This window comes from Canis lupus, chromosome 15, assembly GCF_011100685.1.
Source record: "Canis lupus familiaris isolate Mischka breed German Shepherd chromosome 15, alternate assembly UU_Cfam_GSD_1.0, whole genome shotgun sequence".
Taxonomy (NCBI): domain Eukaryota; kingdom Metazoa; phylum Chordata; class Mammalia; order Carnivora; family Canidae; genus Canis; species Canis lupus.
Genome location: NC_049236.1, coordinates 5,245,624 through 5,263,441, shown reverse-complemented (window position 1 = coordinate 5,263,441; position 17,818 = coordinate 5,245,624). Strand labels below are relative to the sequence as shown.

The 17,818-nt window shown below is 54.7% G+C and overlaps 1 protein-coding gene and 1 long non-coding RNA gene across 9 annotated transcripts; one reads left to right on the top strand and one right to left on the bottom strand.

Moving 5' to 3' along the window:
• Nucleotides 1–287: 287 nt before the first annotated feature.
• LOC111098955 lies at nucleotides 288–15,073 on the bottom strand. Of its 7 annotated transcripts, none has more exons than XR_005370166.1 (4): nucleotides 11,139–11,942; nucleotides 2,921–4,187; nucleotides 2,533–2,740; nucleotides 288–584 (listed from the first exon to the last, which is right to left on the bottom strand). XR_005370166.1 is itself a non-coding variant. In XM_038557873.1 (4 exons), exons 2-4 carry the CDS (start codon nucleotides 2,987–2,989, stop codon nucleotides 335–337), a joined length of 573 nt encoding a protein of 190 aa, XP_038413801.1. In that variant the 5' UTR covers nucleotides 2,990–4,187; nucleotides 14,992–15,073; the 3' UTR covers nucleotides 288–334. The 7 variants fall into 7 exon arrangements, 3 of the variants coding, with proteins under 3 accessions (XP_038413801.1, XP_038413802.1, XP_038413800.1); XR_005370165.1 differs by having other exon boundaries at nucleotides 288–2,740; nucleotides 2,921–3,045; nucleotides 3,379–4,187; XM_038557873.1 differs by lacking the exon at nucleotides 11,139–11,942 and adding an exon at nucleotides 14,992–15,073 and having other exon boundaries at nucleotides 2,487–2,740.
• LOC111098956 lies at nucleotides 4,746–14,677 on the top strand. 2 transcript variants are annotated; one of them, XR_005370168.1, is made up of 5 exons: nucleotides 4,746–5,041; nucleotides 5,231–5,445; nucleotides 7,268–7,452; nucleotides 11,477–12,616; nucleotides 14,343–14,677. It is a non-coding gene; the product is annotated as an uncharacterized LOC111098956 (long non-coding RNA). The 2 variants fall into 2 exon arrangements; XR_005370167.1 differs by having other exon boundaries at nucleotides 7,268–7,698.
• Nucleotides 15,074–17,818: the final 2,745 nt, after the last annotated feature.

Genomic DNA, 17,818 nt, shown 5'->3' with positions numbered 1-17,818 from the left:
AAGTTTTGATTTGCTCCCATTTTCATTTCTGTTCAATTCAAAATATTTTCCTATTTCCATCGTGATGTCCTCTTTCACCCGAGGGTTATTGAGAACAGTATTGCTTTGCATCTCCTCCAAACCCGCAGTATATCCCTTGCAAATGCATAGCAGAGTAAAGCTCCACAGAGCTGAGAGGGAATGGGCCCCCCCACCCCCAATCCCTGCAGAGTTGCCTCGAAAGCGAGCTGCCGGGTGGTTGGAACCAGTGCCGCTGCAGAAGGAATGAAGTGTTTAATGTACAGATTTTATTGCTTTAAAACATATTTTTTTTTTAAGAGCAGTTAACACAGGCTCAAGCTTCGAAGACGCAGTGGCTGCCTGGCAGGGGACCCGGGGCGAGGCAAAGAGCGTCTGGCCTGCAGGGGGTGACCCTCACGCTGCCGCAGGGCTGGACTTCGTCCTTCTGCTTTTCCTTGGGGGTCAGGGGAGCCCCCGGGTGGAGGGGGGCACAGCCGGGGACAGAACTGGAATCTTCCAGCTGAGGAGGATCTGCGGCGAGTCCTACTTGAGCTCCCCCACATGGGTTAAACTCACAGACGAACCTGGAAGGGGAGGGAGGGGACTCAGGCAGAGAAGACCCACGTGCACCCCAAAACCTGTCCATGCCCTGTCCACTGGGCCTGTCAACACAGCAGGTTGGGGTGGGATTTGTCCTCAGGTTAGAAATCCAGGGTGGACGGTCAAGCCTCAATTGGGAGATGCAAGATAGAGAACCGTGGAAATTAAAGAAGATTCAGGAGCACCCGGGTGGCTCAGCGGTTGGGCATCTGCCTTCAGCTCAGGTCTTGATCCTGGGTCCTGGGATCGAGACCTGCATCAGGCTCTCTGCTCAGCAGGAGTTTCTCACTCTCCATCTGCTCCTTCTCTCTCTCTTTCTATCTTAAATAAATAAAATATTTTTTAAAAGAAGAAGATCCAGTGGGGGTCACTCCATTGCTTGACTCGCGGGGTGACGGTGAGCACACGCTTCAGCTTCCCAGCCCTCGTTTCCCTGCGTGCACACGGAGCAGGTGGCACAGAGCTCTCTGCAGACCTTTCCAGTCCAAAACGTCAGTGAAGTGACCTGGGGGGTCCGCAGCGTGGCCACCCGAGAGCCTCACTTTGCTCACATATGCACACAAGATGATAATACCTGTCCGTGCCCAGGACGGTTGGCCTGACCCGGTGGTGCTGGGCACAGGAAGGTGACACCGCGCATCACAGCAATGTGACCTGTTTTCTAAGCCACCACAGCTCCACATGTAAGAACAAGCTCACAGTAACGGCCACAAGCTGGCATTTCGCTGGCTCTGCCCTCCGCCCCCGTGAGGGGAACTGCACCCTCACCCTGCGGCCAGCTCCCACAATCCTCCAGCACCTCCCAGGAGCACGTCGTGGACATGCAGGCCACTGTGGGGCTTCTGCTACTTTCTCATTGCAGACCCCACATACCAGAGGTGCCCCCACCCTCCCAGGGCAACGTGCTACCCTGTGGGCCTCTGCCGTCTGCTCGGAACATGCCAGCGTCCAGGGCACCAGTGCTGCATGCGGCGAGGGGTGCAGGTGCCCCTCACCAAGGCTGGGACTCTCGGGGGGCAAATGAGCCCCCCCCCGGGGTACAACCCTTCAGCTGGTGCTCCCTCCTGTAGCTCTCGGGGTAAAGGCTTTCTCGGTCTCACTCTGCAGGCCACTTGCCTGTGTCACTGTGATCCCGGGCCTGTCCACGCAGCCTGTGCCCTGAATGCTCGTTGGGCACAGGGGCTAACTCAGGACGCTGGAAGCCAGGGGTTGCCCCAGCCTGCTCCGGAAACTGCTTCTCCAGGCACACAGGCAGGCCCGCAAGCTGAACTGACTGTACCCAATCATCCCCTCTTCATTTAGGGTAAGTTTTTCCAGGGGGCTCTTGGACCTTTGTGGCCAATGATCCCAAATCTCCTTTCTTTTCTCTCCTGCTTTCCTCTGTTTGCAGTCCTCAGATGGGTCTGAGTCTCAAGTTGGGGACCACAGCTCAGGCACTAGCTGGGGTCCAGCTACAGTGCTCCCAAGCTTAAATGTGCACTCTGAGAGGCCTCCCCCATTAGGATTCCAGGCACAGCGCAGACTGCCTCTCCCCCTTGAAGAAATTACCCACTTAAGCAGATGCCTGTCTGCCCGGTGGCATGCTCGTGGAATTCCAACACGCCTATGACCCCGCTCCGAGGGCACCGCCAGGCAAGGCACAGGTGCCTATCGCCGCCGTCCGCTTAGACTGAGGCAGGCCCGAGCCCAGGTCAGAGGACACAAGAAAAAAACAAATAAACCAAAAGCGAGACAGAAGGAGAGAAGGGAAGGAGCAAACTGCCTTGTCCAAGACCTTGCCTGCCCCCAACCCCTCATCGGCCGCCCCAGCTCAGCAGCCCTTCCCTGTGTGGGGCTAGAGACAGGGAGAGATACCCTGACCCATGACTCTACTGTGGCTAACATACCCCCTCCCCAAACCAGTTTCGTAGAGGGTTGATTCTGAGACTTGACTGGGCTCAGCTGGGTGGTTCTGGTCACGTGAGGTCAGACAGGTATGCATGTAGTCATCCGGGGACTTGGCCAGGCTGAAATTTGCAGGGTGGCCCATTGCCTGGTCTTGTTCTTGAAGGGAGTGACAAGCAGGCTGGGGCTCTTCTCCGGGGTTGTCCCGGGCTGTCTTCTCTATGTGGTCTCTCCAACGCGGCTCCCAGCTCAGGCTCTAAAAGGCACAGAAGAGGAACCCTCTCTGCACTCTCTCTGTGTGTTGAGCCACAGGCCAGCCCAGACTCTGTGAACTCACACTCACACTCTCTCACTTGCACACTGATACAGCCATACATTCTCACACACTCACACAGAGCAGCATCCCATAGTTCTGTACCCTTATTCAACCTCTCACCTGTGGGCCTTCATTTAAGACAAGGATGACCCCTTCTATGATCAGATTTGCAGGTGGAGGAGGAAACATATTTTGTAGCGGACTCAAGATTCAGAGGCTCCACTGGGTTGGGGAGCTAACAAGATCTATGCCAGTTGGGGTGGGTAGAGAGAGGCCATGTAATTTCTCTGCAAAATGGATCACGTTTAAAGAGTACAAACGACACCAACCAAAAAGGGAATGCTGGGACCTGGTCGCCCTAGTTAAGTATAAAGCCCTGAATATGGGTTTAAAAAATACCAATCTCGTAAGCGGGGTGGGGGAGGGGGCTGGATATAATAACACCCACATCTGTGACATCCATTCAGGTGCATGTCTCCTGGTCAGGCTCCTCTATTCTTATTCAAAATCTGTCCCATCTACTCTGCCAACTGTCAAAACGTATGAATATCTGAGAAAATCTTCATGTAGGTCCTTACCAGAGAACGCAACCTCGAACTCTCTGCTGCCCCTTCTTTATCAAAAACTTTGCTGGGAAAAAATGATGTTCGTGGTGGGCTGCCTGAAAGACAAATTATCCATCCGTTCCTTCAGCTAGCCTAAATTCTACCTGTGGACACAATTCAGTGTCATCCATCAGAGGCTGGGTATGTACCGCGTGCTATTTGCTCTAGCCTGCCTCTCCTACTCTCTCTCTCTCTCTCTCTCTCTCTCTCCTACCCCTGAATCACTTTTTAAATTGAACTTTGGTGCTAAGGCTCTCAAACTTTTCCGTTAGCTTGCATTGATTGAGGCGTTGTACGAAATAGCCGTACAAAGCCTGCTACTGCGCTCGGCCCGGGAGTACGGCCTGCAAATGACCTTCCACAATGCATTACTCGGGAAGAACGACTGCAGTTTTTGGATTCCAGTTTCAGAAAGTGTTGGGGCTCTCCAGAGCACCTGCTTCCTTTAGAACGTAAGGGAACTGTACAATGTTTAAAGAGTTTGGCTTTCCTGTTTTGCCTTGGCTGCTGGGAAACTCAGAGGTCAATTCAGAGCCCAGCTCTGGCAGCTGGACAGAGCCATGTGATGTATACTTGTGGGTATTTCATGGTACGCATGTCACCTCACTCAGTGTGTCATGAGCATTACAGTCAATGCCCCAATATTCATTCCAGCTTGTGTGATTAGTCAAAAACTGCCTTGAAATTCCATTCCTCCTATCCATGGTTGGCTTGGGATGGATACGGGATGTAATTCCAGCCAATAAGAAGTAGCAAGTGAAGGTCTGCTTGGGAGGTGGAATCTAAAAAAAAATAAAATAAAATATAAAAAATTTTAAAAAGCTTCTACTCTCTTAAGAAGAAGTGGTCATCTTTTGTCTTTGGAGCATCATGATGTCTGGATATAATAATCCCTTAAAGTGCTACCAGCCCAGGGACAAAGCGCTCACACACATGTGTGCACACACACTTCAAATGATACCGGGACAGAGGCAGAAGGAATGTGGGTCCTAGGTCATCCCCTCTGGACCTGCTGGTATAGCAGATAAACAGGCTCGTTGTTTAATACCTGTAGCCAAAGCCAGACTAACTGAGCACACCGGCTCCCTCTCATTTACTGACCTCATCTTACCTTTGAACTTGGTCTCAGCTCATTGTCTATATTTCTAAATTATAAGTGTTTTTGCAGGTCACTGCAAAAGACCTGGATGTCCCATAGATATGACTCAGTGACTTGGCATAACAGTTCAAGGAGATAATGTGGTTGGCAGCTGCTCAAAGAGAGCCGGAGTTTACCACCCAATGAACAAGCCCATGTTGAGCGCCCACTGCTTGTCAGGTCTACTCAAGGCACCGAGGCCACATCAGGGAACAAACTAGGCAAGTTCTCTCCTCCGGGGAAGGCACATAGATAGGAAACATATCAAAAAAATTATAGCAGTAATTTCAAATTGTGCAGAAGAGCAGAGAATGGGAGAGAGAAAGGGGAGGTAAGGGAGTTACCCCGGATGGGGTAGTCAGGGCAGGACTTTCTGGGGAAGACGTTTGAACTGAAACTCAAAAGAAAAGAAGGAGGCAGCAATGAAACCCTCTGGAGAAAGAACATTCTAGGTGGTAGGAACAGCAAGTGTAAAGGCCGTCAGGCACAACAAGTTTGGTAAGTTGGAGCCGTGTTTTTCAAATGATGGGCTAAAACCCATTGGTAGGTCGCAAAATTGGTGCAGTGGGTCAGGATCCAGCATTTCTCCAGTGAAATAAACTAGAAGAGAAGAGAAGAGGATGCAAATACCAGCGAGCTGAGCCCCGAGTAAGGATTAATGTGCGGTTTTGTAACACTTCGTTTCAGGGAGTGGTTAATGGGATGGAACACAAAATGAATTTCTTACTGTGAACTGTGGTTTAGAAAAAAAGAAAAAAGGAACCCACCGTGAGAGGAGAGCAGAAGAACGGAAGAACCATCGTCGGGAGCACGGTGGGCCAAGGGGCAAAGTATGAAACAGGAGAAGATGCAGCCCAAAAGGAGGGGTCTGAGCACCAGGCGGTGAAGCCAGAGCACACAGGGTATGACAACACCACAGCAGGGGCCCCCGAGAGGAGGGGTGACAGTGGGACCCATGGCTGTGAGGTTGCTAATGAGCCTACGGAAGTGATTACCATGGAGTGATGGGGCCAGAGCCTCACTGGGGAGGGTGAAGCAGAGCATGGGAGGTAAAGGGTAGAAGTTTTGACCTGCAAGAGGGCAAAGCAAATGGGGTGGTGGCCAGCAGAGGCGTGGTGCCACTGGAGAGGCAGTCACTGACCGCCCTGCCAACCCTGACGTGGCTCGGTCCTGGTCAGGCCACCTTCGGAGCGTGTTCCTTTTGGTTCCGAGCCCCACATCCCCTGGCGACATTGAGAAATTAGGGAGAACCCTCTAACCCCGTCTCCCCCAAACCATGTCATCTCTGCAAGGATAGAGGAGGGGTGAGTTTTACGGTGGAACAGGAAGGAAGATGATACTGGAACAGTGAGTCACTTCTGCTTTCGAGCTGGGTAAGCGTCAGGACCGTGACAGTCTGGCCGGGTCACATGATGTCTCTAAGAGTGGAGCCTTCTCGGTAGTAAGACCCATTTTGCAAGAAGAGATTGCGTAGACTTATTTCACTTATGTCACTCAGCATAATAAGTCAATTGGAGAAGGATAAACATTATATGGTCTCATTCATTTGGGGAATATAAAAAATAGTGAAAAGGAATAAAGGGGAAAGGAGAAAAATGAGTGGGAAATATCAGAAAGGGAGACAGAACACTGAGAGACTCCTAACTCTGGGAAACGAACGAGGGGTGGTGGAAGGGGAGGTGGGCGGGGGATGGGGGTGACTGGGTGACGGGCACTGAGGGGGGCACTTGACGGGATGAGCACTGGGTGTTATTCTATATGTTGGCAAATTGAACACCAATAAAAAATAAATTTATAAAAATAAAAATAAAATAAAATAAAAAAGAGATTGCATAGAAAGGGCTTCACGGCGAGTCATGTGCGCTTGGGTCCTCAGTCTCTGTCTCCCTGACTGTCTCAGGACCTCTGTCGGGGTCATGGACTCCAGGGGCAACTATAGGGCACCAAAGACATCCCAGGGCCAAGAGGAGGACTCGGCAGGCAGCGAAACTCCCCGCCTAGCCCCACAGTGGATGAACCCCTCTCTCCTTAATGGGCCAGGTGGGCAGCTCCGGGCCACGGGCTTCTCCTGGACCTGTGTCCGCAGCAACTGCAGAAGGAAGCCTGGCTCCGGGGCTTCTAAGCTCTCCTCTGTCCGGGCCACAGTCCGGCAGGATAGAGTCAGCACGGTGGTGAGTCTCCGGACAAGTTTTCCGAGCCCTATGGATCCTGAGCCCCGGAATTCCTTACATAAGGAGGGGACAATCACCTCGGGGTGACAACCAAGTGGGGCCATGTGGGCAAGACATTTGGCTCAGTGCTGAGTCTGGAGCAAAAGCCCAGTAACTGTACTGTCATCGTGGATGTCTTTGCAGCTTCCCTTACAACCGCCCCCTCGTGTACCCCCTTCTCCTCCTAAAGCAGCCTCCTCTCACCCTCACTAAAGTCCACCAAACCTTTGTCCCTGCCCATTCCCCTCTTGAGGGGTTACCCCTTTTCCCACTTCCTCGCTCAGCAAACACCTACTCATCCTTTTGGTGCCAACTCTAATGCCACCTCCTCTGAGAAGTCTTCCATGACTCCTCGGGCAAAGTGAATGTGTCTCGCTACGATGCGTTCCAAATATTCTCTTTATACCTCCGTCACGGGGCTTTGGACAGCGTGTCATACGTGGTTCTCTGTGGCCATGTCACCCTCTTGTCCTTGAGGACAAGAATGGCACCTTTTTTCTCTCTGTACCCTCAGTGCCTTGCACAAAAGACGACGGCAGTGGAGTGAATTGATGAAAAGGTGCAGGAACATGGACGGTCGGATGGATGGACAGACCAACCGATGGATGGACGGAGACGCAGTGAGCAGCCTTCCTGTCCACCTCAGCCCAGATCTCAACTCTGCTCATCCTCTGCCGGCCCAGGCTCATCCAAAACCCGGTAATTACTTGAGTGATGACTCACGGGAGTGGTACCAAGCACAGCTCGCCTGGACTGGGGACGTACTGTGGACTCAGAAATGTGGGAAACAGAATTTCGAGCATCCCTCGGGGCCAGAGAAAACCACTCCGGAGGAGCCAGGCTCTGCGTAAACCTGCGAGGAGCCTCAATGGGAGAAAATGATTTAATTATCAGAGTGTCACCAAACAAATCGTACGCCTCATTTTTGGGTCCTCAATGCTTACGGTAATTAACATTACAAAGATTTTTCTTCTCCCTTCTGTTTATATTTAGTTTAGCCATTCACAATAGAGCTAAAATTATTTCGGCTAATTTTAGGCCCTCTCACTACATTGCCCCTGCCTCCCTTCCCCAGCAGTGATACCCAAATGCAATCTTTAACTTCAGAGACAGCCAAATGCAGGACAAATTGGAATCAATGCTGCCTTTGTCTTCACTAATAAGTGGCTGCCACGCAGAGGAGTGCAGAACCGCTAATTGGCCGATCTCAATAGGGAAGAGACAATGGTGGCGAGGGCTGGGGGATTAATTATAGGGCCGCCTTCTGTGAGCCCCGGCTTCCGCTGCTCCCGCCTCCCAGTGCCACAAGGGTGAGCGTCCCCCCACCATCGCCACCATCACCCCTCTTTGGAAACAACAAGCTTTCCAGCTGGAATCCTGCTTCACTCGGAATCCAGACCAAACACAAACAGCCGGTATGCACAAAGGTCAAGGGAGAGAAAGGGGTAGACTGAGCGAGCAGGTGCCCGGTCATGAGGGAGAGGACCTGTGTGTGTGTGTGTGTGTGTGTGTGTGTGTGTGTCAGGTGTCGGGGAGTGGGGTGGGAGTGAGCGTGCACTTACCAGGATGGGGAAGCTATGTTTGCCAGGTCAGGCATGCTTCATCCCTCTTGCAAATGAGGAATGAGGCCTCAGGAGGCCCAGAAAGGTGAGGGACACGCCCAGGTAGGATAGGTCAGCTCCTCCAAGGAGGCCCGGCACCCCCCACTGACCCAGCCAGCCCTACAGAAAGGCCCCCCCTTGAGCTTGCACGCCAACCTTGCTTCGTCCCATCTCCAAGCCCAAGCTCTTGGCACTGCTTTGGAAATCTTCCCTCCACCATTAGTCTGTGTCCTCTGAAACGTCATTTCATTGTCTTGGGGTAAAGGCATTACCTCCTAAGTGTCCCTGTTAAAATGTAAAAACCTCAGCAGAGCGAGAGGAGCTGTGCACGTTAGCCCAGATTTGCTGTTTAAATTAGGCACCTGACACCAGGGAGAGTAGCTTCTTGAGAGTTTTGGGAAGGGGAAGGGGAAGCTGCTAAAGAGGCGCAGGCCCTGATGGAACTCGGCGGTTGTCTTGGGAATGGGGCGGAGAAGCACAAAAGGGTGGCATCTGCACAGAAGACACCAAAAGGGCTGTGCCAAGGGCCAAATCCAACAACCCAAAACCAAACGTGGTCTTCTCACCCAAAAGCCACGCTGCCTCGGGGATCCCACACCCCTGCTGCCCCCCCAGAAGCCTGCAGGGGGTCCCCAGTGCCTTCCTGGCCTTGCCCTGCCCCCAGTTTTGCTATTCTAGCTTTAAAGCATGCCCTCTCCCCCCATTCCTTCCTGCTCTCACCACCTTCTGCTCGGGTCAGCCTTTGCCCCGCACCAAAGTCACTTTGCACCGACCACTTGCTAAAAACGGCAAGACAGATTTTATGTCAGTACGAGGCTGAGTTCAACACCCAAACCTGCAGGAGCAACTGGGGATTTCTAAGCAAAGGGCAGGGCGAGAGTGTCAGGGCCGGTGGGAAATTATTAAGAGGAATTTGGTTGGATAGCGAAGGTGGGGGGATTCTTGCTAAAGGGGCGTGGCAGGATGCTCTGGAAAATGAGGCTCTGAGACCAAAGAGCAAACCGAGGTCGAGGCCAGTCCAGAGGAGGGCTCCAAGGAGCCGGACCAAAGCTGGCCTGGGAGCGGGGTCCCCGTCACCTCTCCGGAGCCCTCTGTCTCCAGGCTGCCCTCCATCCACAGCCACACTGTCTTCCTCAACCCAGCTCGATCCCATTCCTTCCCGGCTTCAATGCCCCCGTCACGCCCCAACCCCTGTCCTGAGGATAACACACAGACTCCTAGGACAATGGGCCACACAAGGGCAGTCAGCTGGACCCAGGGAGTCCTGGAAAACCTGACCCAGAAGGAAGAGAGTTCTCTGGTGTCTCCATTCCTGATGCCACTTGGGTCCTGGGCTCAAAAGGGGTTAAACACATGAGAACACGACCTTCCCCAGCCAGGACCTCTGGTTTCCAAGATTCCTGGTGCTTTATCTGGTGGGTTTTCACACCTCCCTCGGTAGGAGGTGGAGAGAGCTCCGTCACCACTTCCCAAAGGAGGACTCGGGACCAGAGTGGCTAAGGGGCTTTCTCCGGCACACAGCTGAGAGCTCCAGACCCAGTCGGTGGAGCACCACGATCATAATTGCCCCTTTCCCCCTGTCTAGGTGATAAGCTCCAGGAGGAGAGGGCCCGTGGCAATCTGGTTTATCCTTTGTCCTCACTCAGCACTGCCTGGTGCGCAGAACACTGGGTGGAAAAGGCAACGAAACCACTGCCATTCATTGAGGACTTACCGCGCTGAGTGTGTTCAGAGCTCACTCCTGGCCTAACACTATTATTAATCCCATTTCAGGGGCGTAGGAACTGAGGTCTGGGGCAGTTTAATAGCACACTCGGGCGGCACGGTTAACAACGCGGCGGGGCAGGGCTTGACCGCAGGGCCCCCGGGTTCGCTCTGCCATCTACACTGCTGGGTAACTGTGTCTGTCTACACTGCCGAGTAACTGTGCATGAGCACGCGAGGGGACAAACGGAGGAACCCAGTTCCTGAGCTCCTTCTGGCCTGCCGTGCCTTCCGTCCAATGAGCGCCTCCTCGCTTTCCTCTACACCCTGACCTCTGGGCTCTTCCAAATGTAGACGCTTTGCCAGCAGAAGAGAAGCCCCGCATATTAATGCTCATACCTAATGCTCTTCGGTAAAGATCATTTCAATGTTTTAAGATACTAATGTCCCCTTGACTGGCCTCCTTTCTAAGCCCTTCTGAGTAAACACATCTATCTCGCGCTGATTGATCCTCGCAATTGTGCGGTTATAACCTAAACTAGGACATTCTGAGTCACATACTCAAGAAAGAGAAAAAACGGTTCAGGGGATGCATGTGTGTGTGTGTTAATATATATATATTTTTGTTGTTCAGTTTCCTTTTGTGCTCAACTCGAGAGAAATATTTGAAATTCAAATAATGAGGTATTCATGGCGAATTTGCTTTGCTTAGGCCCAGGGTAAAAATAAAGCGCTAGACCTTTCTATTCCTCCAACATGTGGGGCCGACTCTCCTTTCTCATTATGTTTACCTCCAAAATTCGAATGAGAGTAAAATTTAAAGGAATTACCACAATCCTTTGGTACATTTCCAAATCAATTAAGAGGGGAGCCAAATTATGCTCCTGCTTTTTTTTTTTTTTTTTTTGCGGGGAGCCAGTCTTCCAAGGAGTGAGGAACACCGCAGCCCACAGCTGCCTGGCAAACAAAGCACAGCTGTCACGTCGAGAAGCAGGCTTGGCATTTCCGCGCTCACCTCCGGTGGCCGATGCCACCCGCCCATCCAACCCCTCACCGCCAGCCGCTGGCAGCTCCCCTCACCTGCCAGGAGCTGAGCCTCCCACCGGCTGTTAACGGTCCCAGAAAAGCACCCGCCGTCTCTGGAGTCAGAGGCCCAGCTGCGCCGCCCCGACTCTGCTTGTCTCCTGGCTCTGTGACCTTGGGCAGATCACTCGACCTCTCTGCGCCTCGCTTTCTTTGGCTGCAGTTGGAAACCATAATAATGCCTCTCCCAAGGCTGTCCCCAGACTGTCATCTGGAGGAAGGTGCCTCCCGGCAGCTGGCTCACATTGGGCCAGTGTCAGAGCCCAGAGGGAAAGTGGGTGAGACCCCTCTTTGTTATCCCAGGTCCCTGAGAGTGTTTTTTGTCTTGTCCCCAGGTTCCTACAGGAAAGGAGGGCCCAGCAAGACCTGCAAGTTAAAACGCCACTTCCTCCAAGAAGCCCTGCCAGATGCAGCTACATCGTCTCCTCCTTTCTTAATTCCCTCTGAATTATGAGAATTTTGTTCTCTCCCCGGTGTTATTTCTCCCCTCTCCACAAGGAAGGAGCTCCGTGAAGGCAGAGACAAAAGGTGATGCCTCTTTGCAATTTCTGTTTCAACCAAACAAAAACTGTCACGGTTTCCGTTGACTCCCCTGCTATCAGGCCTTCCCGCCACAGCCTCGTCCATCCGAAGCGTCCCTATCTCCACCCACATGCCCAGACCAGCTGAGGCTTTGCCCCCTGCAGACTCAGGCGTGCAGAAAATGTCCCACGTTGTTTCTTTGGCTTGGTCTAAACTCGACCCAGAGCTGAGCTTGAAGATTGGCGTATCCCTGACCAACCAGGAGGGGACCCCGGGCTCATGGGGTCTGGACTGTGACATAACAAGGAGCTAGCTCCCAGGAAGAGTCTAGAACCCACAGTGTGTTCTAGTCTGTGCAGGAGAGAACAGGGTAAGCCCAGCGGATGAGCGTTTGAGCAGAGCCCCGCGGACGGGCAACCACCGACGCATGCGCACTAAGGCAGGGCTTGGCCCCCACCGTCTAGTTCTGGGCCCCAGGCCCAGGACAGCTGGGGATACAGGGAGGCTTAGAGCAGGGAGGACAGGCTTCCCTGGCCCCCGGGCTGGCCCTCACTCCTCGAGCCTCAGTTTCCCACCTGCAGATTAGATGACCTTGAGTCACTGACCTCCAGGGCCACGTAACACTGAGAACATTCTGGAATCCCAGAGCATAGGCACAGCACAGGGAAGGTGTGCCCGGCGAGGCCAAGACACCCACCCCCCCATCTTCCTGCCCAAGGAGCCAGCTGACCCTGAAAGCCTCGTTCGGCCCCCACACTCCCAGAGCCTTGATGTGAAGCGTGGTCCTACCTGCTTTGTTTCTACGCAGCACATGTGTGCTCAATGCCGCGCCGGGGGCTGTGGCCTCGTTCCCTCGTGGGGAAAGGAGACAGCTGAGCGCCGAGGGGCTCTGCTTGGCCCAGGGGCGCCCGGGCGTGGCCTCCCCTTCCCTGGGCTACTGGCAAGGAGAGCAGGTGCGTTGGGGGAAGGACTGGCCCCCAGACCCCCTTCTCAGAGTGTCTGTCATCTTTCCCCCACCGGGCCCCAGGGAGCCCCGCATGGCCCTCCCCGCCGGCCTCCTGCCCCAGGGTATCAGGAGCCCGCTCCCCGGGCCCCAGCAGAGGCGGGCCCAGCTCCACAGGGACGCCCCGGCCAGGTGTGTGGCGCTGTGCTAAGCAGCCTGCCAGCCCCGACAGATGGCAGAGCAGAGTCGCCATCCATCACAGCCGCAAGTGGCCGGCTCCCCTCCCGGTGCCCCAGACAAATGGCTCCACTCCTCCCTCCCTCCCTCGGTCCCTCCATCGACCACCCCTGCCAGGCAGCCGGGTGGAGCCGCTTGCTCGGCGAGCCGTGCGTGCAGAGCGAGGAGGGAGGCCGGGCTGAGCGACACGTGGAGAGGCATCCATCATCGCAGAGCACCAGCAGCTTGCTCTGCGTGGCGGTGCAGAGGGTGCCAGGCCTCACGTGTGCGCGCACGTGTGTGTGTGTGTGTGTGGATGGGTGTGCGCTCGTACCAAGCATCATCCCACCCGCCCAGTGGGCTCGGTGGACCTCGCCCTCACAAGGAAAGATGCATCTTGCCTCTCACTGGTGGCCGGGCTGCCCCCTTCTGCCCCGGCTCGGACCCCAGAGGGTCGGGGCAATCGATCATACGGTTCGAGGCTCTGGGGTGGGCAGGATGTCAGCTTTTGTACTCATTTGTCTGCATGTTAGACCGTGTGGCAAAATAGAAATCAGACCAAGTGTAGACCCAGCTGCAGGTCATGGGCCAGACGTCTGCGAGAGAGCGCGGGTCAGACCACCTAGCAGCCCGTTGTCCGGCCGTGAGCCCCGACCTGACCTCCGGAAATTAGAGTCGGTAAACCGAGTACAGAACTTGAATCTCCATCCAAGGGCTCTGCCCTACAAATAGGGACGCGGGTATGGGATGTGGTTCCAAATCCCAGCTCTCCCGCTTCCCTACCCAGGAGCCCTGGGTCAGCAATTGAAACTTCTATCGTTCCCACTATCCAACTGACCAAACCAAATGGATACCGACCTCCAAGGGCGTCGTGTCCCCAGGCGCCTCGCAGAGGGCCTAGGCAGGAGAACGCTCTCAACACGTGGCATTGACAAAGCCCTGGGCGCCCGGGACAGCCAGGGAAGCATCCCCAGGAGGAGAATGGTCAGGCCAGCGGGCCAGAGCGGGGCTCAGGGGACCCCCCCACCCCAGTGAGGGAACAGGTAGGAAGCCTTGGGGGCCAAGCGGGGGCAGAGATGCAGATGTGTGCAGGGGAGCCGCTGAAAGAACTTGCCGAAGATTCTCGGACCGGCCCTCTCCTCTCTTCGTAATGTTCCCGAGTGGCACAAGTGGTCAATTCCGTGAATGACCCAAAACAAAACAGGGAGCTTATTTATTTGAGTGGCACATCCCAGGCTCATGGCGGATGGCCCAGCACCAAGACAGTTTCTAATTAAGATCAATCTACCAACCCGGCCCAAATTTCAAATACCAGAGTCCCAGTCCCAAAAGGTGGAGGGCCTCAAATGGGGAGGAGTTCTTGCAAACACGAGCTGTCAAAGTCCTCTCCACCCTTCATGGGTCCAGTTCATCTCTGACCCCCAGATGCGGCCTTCCCCAAGAGCTCCCCTTCGCAACTTGCCTGCCGCCCTCCTGGCGCCCTTCACGCTGGATCCCATTCCCAATCTCCCTCTCCCCAGGTCATCCGTCCATGCCTTCCACTGAGGCTGAGACTAGATGTGATTCATCTCTCACGTTCCTAGAGAGCAGAACGTGGCTAACACAAATAGGGAATGAGTGAGGAAATCCTTCCACTGCCGTCTTCACCGTCCACAAGCTCCATGTGAGCCAAGAGAGGTACACGGCTACTTACAAAAGTGTGGCTTTCACGACGGGGACAGTAGCCAGAGCGATGGAGGAGAGAGTCTTTCTCTGAGAATGAATGCCCAGGGGAGGGAGATGAGAACAGAAGTAGAGTCTTAAAAAAACAAACAAACAAACAAAAAAAAAAACGCCATGGAAGTCTTCTAGAAAACCAGAGAGAGGAGCTTCAGCACACACAAGCGCTATCAGTAAATACCTAACGGGCCACCAGAGCCTTCTTCATCCGCCTCACCCTGGCCCAGCCGGTGGAGGTGCCAGGCTCCTTGACATCCCCTAGAGAAGGACAGAAGCAGCAGGTGGAGTCTGGGGGCTCAACCGGTAGCTTCTGGACCAGAGGGTTATCCCGACCCACAGGTAGGCCACTTGGCATCGCCGGGTCGAGCAAGAGCGTTGGCCAACCTCCCTAAACAAATAAAATCTAGACTCTGAATGTAGCTTCATTTCAACTTTCTATGCCAAACTTACATGTTTACTTGAGGGAGGAAGTGCTATTTTGTGGTTTCCAGGACAATGCGGTTCATAGTTTTTTCACACCCTTCAGAGCAGGTGACAGCTTGCTTACAACACCCGAGCTGCACTTTAATACATGCACCAATGAGACATCACAATAGGGTTAGAGACAGACACTCCCTCCCTCCACCCCAGATAGGCATTTTCTGGATCCAGCCATCCAAGAAGAGAGCCACGCCAAGGAGACACCTCGAGTGAGGCCTCCCAGAACTAGCAATAAGAGAGGCCTCCCTGTGTAATTTCCTCTTGGACCAAGCGCCACCTCCTCACCCCCTCCCCAACTTAATTGCAGGAAGAATTGTTATGCTAATTAGCATTATTCAGAGAGTTAACAGAGCACAGGGTCTAAATTTAGATTCCCTGCTGCAAGAGGGCCTCCAAATTCCCCAGGAGCTGGCAAAGATGCTGGTGGGGGAAGGCAGGGCCCTGGGATGGGGATGCTCCCTGGGGCTGCAGGAAAGTGGAGGGGGAGCCCATGGGGCCCCTTGCCCCATCTTCAGCCCTACTGGGATCTTTAACTTCCGGCGGAAAGCCCTTGGCTCTTGGCGGGGAGGATTCAAGAAGGGAGCCCTTTGCCAAGAGACTATTGAGCAGAAGAGACGGGAAACCGTGACCGGCCGGATACCCAGGTGACAGAGTGATGGGACAGCTCCGGCCCTGTGTCCAGGCCTGACTGTGACCTACAGGCTGGGTGGCCTCAGGGAAGTTACTCGGCCTTTCTGGGCCCCACTGTCTTCCTCTGCTGGGAGGGCGGGGTGGGCAGGGGGTTTGGAAATCCTAACAGCTACTTGGCAGGGCTGCTGGGAGGGGGAAAGGGACAGTGATGAGAAGCACCAGGGAACAGGTCCTGGCCTCTGCGGGTAATGGCACCTGCTGGCTGGGGTGATGGTGATGAAGGTGGGGAGCCACCCCCACCCCCGGGGAGGAAGGAGCTCTTTCTTTTGTTCAATGGGGGGCTGCCCAGCCTCAGAAGGTGGCCCAGGGCCCTGATCCCTGCTGGAGGGAACTCTGCCCAGCCCCTGCCCACCCACCTGTGACCCAACTGCCCCTGCAACACGCACTCATTGCCTCACGGGAATGAAACACCAAGAAGGATCCAACAACGGTGAGGAGAAGCTAAGCCGGGAGGTCCTGCCTCCTGCCTCTGTATCCCCGACAGCGTAGGGATGAGCAGAGGTGGCCCGGCGACTGGTACCCCTGTACCCCATGTAATATTGGGATATAGCAGTGGTGCCTCCTTTCTGGGGCCGTTAGGAGGATTGGATGAGCTGCTCTAAGGTAAGCACTCAGAACAGAGCCTGGCACACGTGGCTGTGACGTTCGCTGTCTGCAGGCCAACCCTGTCTAGGTCCCCTGCCTTGAGATCCCACCCTGAGCTTCCCAAGATGTTCTTCACTGTCAGCCCCTCCTGGGTGGGACCTCGAGGAGACGTCTGAGCCTGAGGAGCTGGGGCTTTCCTTTCCTCTGAGAAAAGAAAGGGAAAAGGGAAAGAAAGGGTCTTAGATCTGCCGTTCTTTCCCCATCCCTGTAACCCTCCAGGTTCCCAACACATCCAGGCCCCCCCACCCCTGCACACTTCCACCTGTTACCCAAATTCCCAAGGGATGCCCAACACCAGGACCTGCGTTTGTAGTCTGGGCACAAAGCTAAGCCTTGCCTCACTCAAAACGTAGCTGAAGAAGGCCTGGCGCTGGGCAGGCCTGTCGTGTCCACGTGCACGGGGTGTGTGCAAAGGCTTTGGATCTCACAGCAGCGAGGAGATGTGGCCTCAACTAGCTATGGGCCTCAGGCAAGTCTCTGGGCCTCATGAAGCCTCAACATCTTCATCTTTATAGTGGAAAGAATCCACGCCCTCCCCCCCCACCAAGAGCCGGTTGGTTTTACAGATTAAACAAGACCGTGTGACATTGTTGGTTAAACCCATAAGGTCCCTGCAAATGGGAGGGATGTCCAGTGTCACCTCCAAGCGGCCCCAGGTGGATGGGGGTAGATGACAGTCCCCCAGCAGGCCCATCTACATAAGGATGAACATAGGGGCTGCTTCCTTGGGCCTCCCTCATCGTGCCTGAGGCTCCTCTGTCCTTGCCCACTCTCCTTTGGGCCCGTGAGCACTGGGGATTCCTGGTGTCCATCCTCCACGCCTCCCCTTCCCACTCTGCGGGGCTCTGGCCCACTGGCAGGCCGCTGGGTCCCACCTTGGCTCTCAAAAGCTGCCCCCATTCTTGCCCCCAAGCTGCAGACTCATCTATCTGACTCCCCTTCGGGTGCCTGCCCTGGGTGCACTCCCCTGGGTGACTCGCCTGCCTGCCTCGTGTTTCCAACACAGCAGGCCCTGAGCTGAGCTCACCATTCCCCGCCCCCTGGAATCTCTCCTCCTCCCTGCTCCCCATCTTTGGTCCATGATGCTAACATGTCCCCAGGGGCCAAAGCCAGAAGCTGGGCGTCATCCTGGATCCTTCCCTTGCCTACCCCATGCCCCCAACCAATCAAGTTCTCCCACCTCCACCTCTGAAATGGTTCTTGAATCCAGCCACTGCTTCCCGGCCCATGTCCCGTCCTGTTCATCTCACCTGGACTAAGCCACAGCCTCCATCCCAACCCGCTGGCACCTGCTTTGTCTCCTGCAAGCCACACTGTGGTCAGCAAGTTCCTCCTAAACAGCATATGCGACGTGGCGCTCCCCAGGGTTCACAGCCCCCAGGGCTTCCTGCAGCCACAGGTCTAAGTCCAAGCTCCTGAGCAGGTGCTACGAGATCCCCATCACCTAAACTCCAAGGTCTGG

Excerpts from the sequence above, each read along its gene's own strand:
- LOC111098955 (XM_038557872.1), bottom strand. The coding sequence starts at position 11,315 with ATGGTTTCCAACTGCAGCCAAAGAAAGCGAGGCGCAGAGAGGTCGAGT. Across the intron at positions 2,741-11,138 it reads GGAGGCTCAGCTCCTGGCAG|AGCCTGAGCTGGGAGCCGCG; the intron begins GTGAGGGGAGCT and ends TGTGCCTTTTAG. Across the intron at positions 585-2,486 it reads GAAACTGGTTTGGGGAGGGG|GTTCGTCTGTGAGTTTAACC; the intron begins GTATGTTAGCCA and ends CTCCCCTTCCAG.